The sequence below is a fragment of the Elephantulus edwardii genome, unplaced genomic scaffold (genome assembly GCF_000299155.1).
Source record: "Elephantulus edwardii isolate Elephantulus edwardi_28Jun2011 unplaced genomic scaffold, EleEdw1.0 scaffold00133, whole genome shotgun sequence".
Classification (NCBI taxonomy): Eukaryota; Metazoa; Chordata; class Mammalia; order Macroscelidea; family Macroscelididae; genus Elephantulus; species Elephantulus edwardii.
Genome location: NW_006399883.1, coordinates 3,968,276 through 3,976,342, shown reverse-complemented (window position 1 = coordinate 3,976,342; position 8,067 = coordinate 3,968,276). Strand labels below are relative to the sequence as shown.

Genomic DNA, 8,067 nt, shown 5'->3' with positions numbered 1-8,067 from the left:
ATTTGTCCCTTTGTGACTGAGATATTTCACTCAGCATAATGTCCTCCAGGGTCACCCATTTTGAATAATATTGCATGAGTTCCTTGTTTTTCAAAGCAGCGTAGTAGTCCATTGTGTGAATATACCACAGCTTCTCTGTGCATTCGTTTGTTGATGAGCACTTAGGTTGTTTCCAACTCCTTGCTATTGTGAACAAAGCCGCAATAAATATGGGTGTGCAAACATATGCTTGGATGTCATTTATGGTCTCTTTAGGGTATATCCCCAGTAGTGGAATTGCTGGGTCAAATGGTATCTCTATTTGCAACTTTTTGAGAAAGCGCCAGACCGCTTTCCACAGTGGTTGCACCATTTTACACTCCCACCAACAGTGAATAAGGGTTCCACTTTCTCCACAACCTCGCCAGCATTTGTTGCTAGCTGTTCTGTTAAATTTTGCTATTCTTACTGAGGTGAGATGATGCCAGTACCATACTATCTTAACTACCACAGCAGTGTAGTAGGATTTGAAATGAGGGAGTGAGATGCCTCCTACCTTTTTTCTGTTTTAAAGGAGTGTTTTGCTTATTCAGGGCTTCTTTCCATTCCAAATGAAGCTGGAGATTGCCTTTTCCATCTCGTTGAAGAATGGGATTGGTATTTGTATTGGGATTGCATTGAACATGTATATTGCCTTTGGTACCATTGCTATTTTGACAACGTTGTAGACTCACTGACTTTTAACAGAGCATTTCTTAACTGGAATGCAACACATACCATGCACACATGCACTCTTGCACACATGCCTCTAAGCAAATGCAAACACAGCACTCATATGCACACACACACACACACACACACACACACACACACACACACACCATGCAGGAATGAATATTAGCCACAAACAGTTAGGATTTACCTCCTGGTAGCCCTTTCCCATCTCTCTCACTATCTACTTGAATCAAAGTGTGTTCACATACTTATTTCCTTCAGAAATAAGTTCGTGACTGGAAAGAAACTTAAGACCCATATGTGGCTGACTAAAGAGCTTCTCATCCACCAGTACCCCTCGCCCTGGACCCCCAAGCCTGGCTCTGATTTCAGCTTCCCTGGAGTACAGGAAGGTCTGGTGCATAGTCTGTCAGGAGGTGTGCTGCTCACCCAAACGTAGCACCTTTCTGGCAGTTCATATCCACCAGGGGCTCTGTGAGAAAAAGATGGGTGTCTCTTCCCATCTTTTAGCTTCCAAAAACCAGGTGGAAGTTCTGCCTCAGAGACAATGAGAGAGCATATGTCCCACCCTTTCATTCCTGCTTGAATGGAACGATGTCTGTGCCTCTAAGTCTGTTGGTCTTTGGAAGCAGCGTCAGAGATGAGAGCTGAGGTGATTGGATTCAAAGACTCTGAGACCCCACAAGGGGTCTTTACCATGTGTGGCGTTATTCATCCTCCAGCTTGCAAAGATACAAGAGACGTATATTACAGTGGGTTTCAGCTTATCAAAACTGGGTAAAAAAGCTCATACTTTCAGAACCTAAATAAAAAGAGAAATTAATGAGCTGTTCTTGCTGTGTGTCTGTAAAATAAGAACAAATATATGCTTTGTAATGCTCAATAAGACAATAAAGGAAATAATCTAATTCCTATGAAAATCTTTCACATAGCCCATAATATGCATCTTTACCAATGCTGAGGGACACTCCACTTCTAAAATAGAGACCTGGAATGTATGTTTCAGCTTCCAGCTTATGAGGAGAATTGAATAAATGAACACGTTTTTAAAAAACTTTATATTGACAATAATAATAAGAACTGCAAATCTTTCTGTTGTGGCAGACACTGTGCACTCTCTTACATTTGATCACAGCAGCAGCCTGCCAGAATGACGTATTGTCCTCTACAATGGACCAGGAGAGCAAGGCTTTTGCAGAGTTTGCCTCTAAGCCCTCAGTCAGCATGCATTGGAGTTGGGGTTCAGGCGCAGATCTACCTGACTCCAAGAATGACTCAAACATTCCTCCAGGAAACAATCTAGTGAAGAACAGCCGAAGGCATTGCAAGATATTACTGGGCATTGCATTGGACAATTTCCAAAAATCAGATCACTACAAATCACTCAGGAGCTCTGGTGGCCTAGTTGCAAGAAGCTGTGCTGCAATCCCCAAAGCACATGGTTCAAAGCCACCAGGTGCTCAAGGGGAGAAGAATGGGTCATCACCTACATGCGATTAACTACCTCTGCCAACCCACTAGAGGTTCAGCTCGGGGTCGGTTCTGACTCTGGTGAACAACAACAACAACAACAACAACCATCATTCAATTCTTAAAGACACAATTCAATTCTGGTACACAACAACAACAACCATTATTCAATTCTTAAAGACACAAAGGAAAGCCTTTAACTACCTCTGTCAACCCACTAGAGGTTCAGCTCGGGGTCAGTTCTGACTCTGGCACACCACCATCACAACAACAACAACAACCATCATTCAATTCTTAAAGACACAATTCAATTCTGGTACACAACAACAACAACAACAACAACAACAACCACCACCATCATTCAATTCTTAAAGACACAAAGGAAAGCCTTAACAAAGGGCTCTGTCTCACTGTCTCTGGTCTCATCAAATAAGCAGCATCTGAATCCATACCCCTCCCTTGTCCAGTTTCCCCTGCCCACCAATGCGCAGTTGGCCCCGTCAGTGCTGGCTTGTACCTGTTGCTCCTCCTCTTTGCATTTTCTCATTTCCTCCAACAGTTTTTTCTTTTTCTTCCTCTGCCACGTATAGGAAGATGCTGATGGCTCCAGCTACCACAAGTCCCCGTGGCATGAGCATCAGAGGCAGGGCTATTCTCCACGGTGAGGGCTTGAACCTTCTGGAGAAAGTGGCTAAAGGAATATTAGAGTGAGACTAAAAAATTAATGTGTAACAGACCACAGTGTTTGCAAACTGCTCTGTAATGCTAATAAAAGGGGGAAAAATGCATTTCTATAAATAGCTATAGGCAGACATGTTGTTAGTTACCATGGAGCTGCTTCTGACCCCATGTGAGCCCACGTGTGCTGAGTAGAAGTACTCCAAAGGGTCTTTAAGGTCCCAGACCTGTCTTCCAAGGTGCTTTTGGGTGAGTTCAAACCCCTAAGCTTTCCACTAGTAACTTGACAGTTTGTGATGCAGGGACTGTGAGATCGGTCCACAGATGGACACTCCACTGCAGCCAAGGCAGGTCTGACCCTAGGACCTTCCACTGGCTTTTCCCAGGTTGCAAATCTTCGTTCAGGATATTTTCCCTATTCCTTGGAGATGCTGATGGATCTGAACTGCTAATCTTTTGGTTAGTAGTTACGTACATGAAAAATTAAACTGTCATATCTTTTAGTAGACAATTAGGAAATATAAATGATAAATGTGAAAAATTGTTAAAGATCATTTATTCTGGGTAAAGTTTGCAAAATTTTTGGGCAACATTTTTAGAAATTTAAAATGAGTTAAAAATAAGAACTGAAAATTAATATTGGCATGAAACCTTCTTGTTCCCTGAGGAGACACTTCTCTCCTGGCAACCCCTTTCATGTCAGTCATAACCACCTGAAATCTACATTTCTCCAGGACTCAAATCAGGTCTCCCTTCTCTCTCTTGCTGTATGTGCAGTGTTGATCAGGGGATCCTGTTGCTCAGGGCCAAGACTGCGTTTCCTCAAGTTTTTCCAAATGAAGAAAACAACAGTATGAAGCACTAACCTGCTAGATAACACTTGGCTACCTTCTTCTCGAGGAGGACGGGATTAGCAATGGAGCACGAGAGGCCTTTCATCATCTTTTTATTGACTACTACTTTGGAGACCACAGAAAAGAGTCCACTTGTAGCTGACACAGACACATTGGTTACAGAAGGGATTATTTGTCCTTCAAAATCTCTCCATTCCACCTGGGGCTCCGGGAACCAGCCAGCTGATGTGCACTCGGCCCGGACCCCTTCTTCCTTGTCGTATCTCAATCTGATTACTGGCTGTAAACCCAGTCCTAAAGAAGGAGATACAGGCTCGAATCTTTCCTGCCACTGCTACTTCCTCGGAAAAAAGATAAAACAATCCAAACCAAAACACTTCAGCAATTTCTTACAGTTTATAGGAACAACTCTGACAGGAAGCTGCACTTAAATCCTGAAGGCACATAATTTGGGGCAGCAGTTGTTCTTGGGAGAAGGATGGGCAATCTCCTTCTGTGTGATTAAGTGCCTCGGAAAAGTCACTGAGGGTCAGCAATAGGTCAGTTCTGATGCAATGGTACATAACAACAACAAATTTATTACTTCCATTTAACAGATAAAAGAAAAATATTTAGGAAAATATTAAGGTAAATTTTTTCATCACAGGGTTAGTAATTATGGGAGGAATGAAAATAAAGTTTGCTTAATTTTAAAGTACAAAACATGAAGAAAAGCATCACATAACTATAAGAACTTCTCTCTCTAATTGTCTCTTCCTTCCTCTATCCCTTACTACTCTCTTAAGTGTTACAATGAAGGGGAGAAAATTAGAAAACATAACTGTGCATTGAAAACTCCATTTATTGATAGCATTTTATAATTGTTTTCTTTTATAAGACAAAATGTGTGTGAGTTGTTGAATGAAAACAAAAAATTAAGAAAATGAAGTTTCACAAGACCACTGTACTTTTGAAAAAAAGGAATTTGTGAAACAACCCAAGTATCTGTAAACAAACGAATGGATAGATAAGCTCTGGTATACTAACACAATGGAATACTGTGCAGCATGAAAAACAAGGAACTCATGAAACATTATGAAAAATGGATGACCTTGGTGGACGTTATTCTGAGTGAAATATCTCCATCCCAAAAGGACAAATATTGGATAGGGCCATTGTTATAAAACGGGTCTGACATCAGGGTTGAGGAAAGATCGAAAAGGAGGGGAGGAATGATGCATATTTCATTGAAACAGATGAGGAGAGAACAGTTTAAAAGGGTCATATGAATTGGTATTCTTGTCATTACATAAGGCTTAAGTGAAGGCTGCATAGTGGCTTGTGTTTTGCGGGGTGGCTCGTTTTGCATTGCGTTTTTTTTTTTCCTTGTTTTTGTGTGTTGGATGGTGTTTTGTTTTGTGAGTATAGTGCTGCTTTTCTTTCCTTTCATTTGTTAGTGTGTATCCGGTTTGTAATTTTTTTTTTTTTTTTTTTTTTAGAGTTTGTTTCTTGGCATGTTTTGTTGTGAACACTACTGCTTGTTGGACGTTTTTTTTATCATCATGATTATTTTGTCTATTTTATTTTGGCCTTGATTTTTGGGCTTGAACTTTGTCAGAGAAATTTACCCTTTGGCTCACTCAGAATCAAGATGACCAGGCAAGCAAACCCCTTCCCTGCAACCTTCATCCATAGTGCAGCTTCCCCATAATTGCTGCCATCTTTGAAATGGCAGTGATATGTCCCCTTCTTAAACATGGGGACGTTGTGTATCCTCACTGCAGCTTTGTTCTTGGTGATGTGGTCTTTTACAAGTGTTGTTCTTCCCCAATACTCTTCCATTTGTTCTTCATATACATCCTTCCCTTTTTGGTGCAAATGCACAGCTGGGGAGGAATGGTCCCTGTACCCTCTCAACTCCATGTTCTCAGCACTGACATTAGGAATCAGGTAGCATGGTAACTCTACGTCTTTCCCCAATATAGGCAGAAGAGGACCATCAGGTCCAATGACATTGAAGTGGGCATTTCCTTAAAGAGACAAATGGAACAGGACTGGGTTTAGCCATCTGTGAGGAGATGGAGTTCTCCCTCTCAAACCCACATTTATCTTTGGGAATGAAAGTAGTCTTTCTTTTGGCATATCTCCTAAGTCCTCCTAGCTTTGGAAAGGGAATATTCTCTTACCATTGCCAGGGCTGACAGGGAGTAGCAGATGTAGGAAGAGGAGGATGATGAAGCAGTTATGGAGACAGGCATCTTGAAAGTGCATCTTTCTCATCACTGCTTGGAGACACAAAGACACACAAGCCAGAGGATTCACATTTATGGGAGAGAAGGGACAGAAAATGAACAGAGGACAAGGGAAAAAGACCTCTGAAAAGAAACTTTTTTTTTTCTTCACCTGCACTGGGTTTAGAAAAGTTACTATGGCTATTTGCATCTGAGGAGGTTACTTAACTCAAGCTTATGTCTTCCCAATCTCCCTTTATTGTTAACTCAGAAGGGTGGATAGTTTCTGAATGGAGTTCGGTGGAAAAGAGGTATAGGGAATTGCTGAATGGTCTTCTTAGAGCTCGAATATTATGTATACATTTCATTCCCAGTCTCTAACAAGTCATTTATTCTATAAACAGACTTTGACTTTCCCTACTCCTGTGTTACACAGATAAATATTCCTTATAACTCAAATCCCAGAGCAGTTTACAAAGGTTCACAAAGGTTTCCTTGGATGTGAAAGGGTTTCCTTTTCTTACTACTTATGAAAGATTTTTCTCATCTACAACTTTTTACTGTAGTGAAACATAAAAACAATGGTTAGGAAACTAACACTGTAATTAAATAACTTCAAGACCAAGTATATATTTGCTGAACCATTGAAAACATCTAATTCTTATTGCCTCCAACAGGGCTTGTGCAGTTGGGAGACAGAACCTGATTGCCTTCCCTACGGTTCCTTGTAGGTATGGTCATTATATAAGTTATATTATCAATTATGAGCTCTTTTCATAAGATCAATGCTCTTAATAATTTCTGCTGGCCTAAGTGAAGAGTTGGAGTTGATTTAAGGGCGATAGATCTTAAGGTGGTTCTATCCAGCACTACTCTAAGTTGTAGCATTTACATAAATTAGTAAGGAATTATACTCATAAATATATTTGTACTGTTCAGATCAGATTATTCAGTTCTTTTTCACTGGGTGTTAGCCCATAGTGTCTTCCTGGTACTTGAGGACAAGTTGAGTGTGGAAAAGCCAAGACAAAGATGAATGCCCTTCAAATAAATAGTACTCACCCAAGCTGGATCCAGATGCACCCATTCCGTGGGAATTGTGATGATTCTGAGTGACTCAGTTTAGTTTTTGCAAACTCCAGAGGGGACATAAGGCAAGAGAATCACTGTGTCTCCAGTAGAGTTTAGAAACCTGGTATAAGGAGCCAAGTGTCCCAATTTCTATAGACTCTTTCTGTTACATTTTGCTGAAATAGCCAACTAGGTCTCCTTAATAGTGGCAAAGGGAAAAACTAAAGAGCTTTCTAAAAAATGTCAGCAGTGTTGCATATTTTAAGCCTTAAAATGTCACACCCTGGGAGCAACAGATAAGCAAATAGACAGACACCAAGTTGTGTAGCACAGGGAAGGATGGATATCAGGGTCAGCCCAAAGGCCACCAACAGGAGTCCCAGGGAGGGGACAGGTATCATGAGTGTTAGGATCCAGGCCAAGGTCAGAGGCTGCAGAATTCAGATAAAGTTTCTCGGTTATCCAAAGACTTTCCATCTCATTCAAGTGGGGCTAGTCCCTTGGGAAAGTTTTTCATAATCATGTTAAAATTGGTCTGGTTCTAGTAGTTTGCAAGAAGACACTTGCTTGGGATTCAGATCATTGTGGGTAGTAGAAGTGACATTCCCTTCTCACTCCCTTGCTCTTCCTCCCTGTGGGATTGTGGTCTAGGCCCTTGGTGCACACAGTCTACTGACTGGAACTCTCAGCTGGTTCTGTTTGCCAACATTGCTTCCTAGACTTAGAATGTTCTCTTCAACTCCTGGCACCTGGGGAAGATGCTTCATTCAAGCATATAGTCTCTTATTCTTCCCTATTAACTCAAAGTGTCGGTACTTTTCTGAAAGGGGTTTTGGCGGAAAATGAAGTATAAGGAAAAGCTGCATGATTTTGAAGCTCAGATGTGATTTGATTCAGCAAGTATGTGTTAAAGACTACACTTTGCCCTCTATGTTTTGGGGGTTATAGAGAAGTAAGAGATTGATAAGATAGAATGTATATAAAGCTTTTAAGTAATAAAGTATGTGTTGTTATTATGTGCAGTTGAGTCACTTGCGGCTCACAGTGATCTTATGTAAAACAGCCCTGAA

The 8,067-nt window shown here is 41.0% G+C and overlaps 1 protein-coding gene across 1 annotated transcript in view; it reads right to left on the bottom strand.

Annotated features, from left to right (window-relative positions):
* LOC102844377 (butyrophilin-like protein 2-like) overlaps positions 1-8,067 on the bottom strand; it is a 35,486-nt gene that overhangs the window by 4,283 nt on the left and 23,136 nt on the right. Inside the window, exons 5-7 of the mRNA XM_006894026.1 lie at positions 5,324-5,725; positions 3,729-4,010; positions 2,702-2,875 (exon numbers count right to left, since the gene is read on the bottom strand). Of these exons, the coding sequence (XP_006894088.1) occupies positions 2,702-2,875; positions 3,729-4,010; positions 5,324-5,725 (858 nt within the window). The remainder of the gene's footprint in view (positions 1-2,701; positions 2,876-3,728; positions 4,011-5,323; positions 5,726-8,067) is intronic.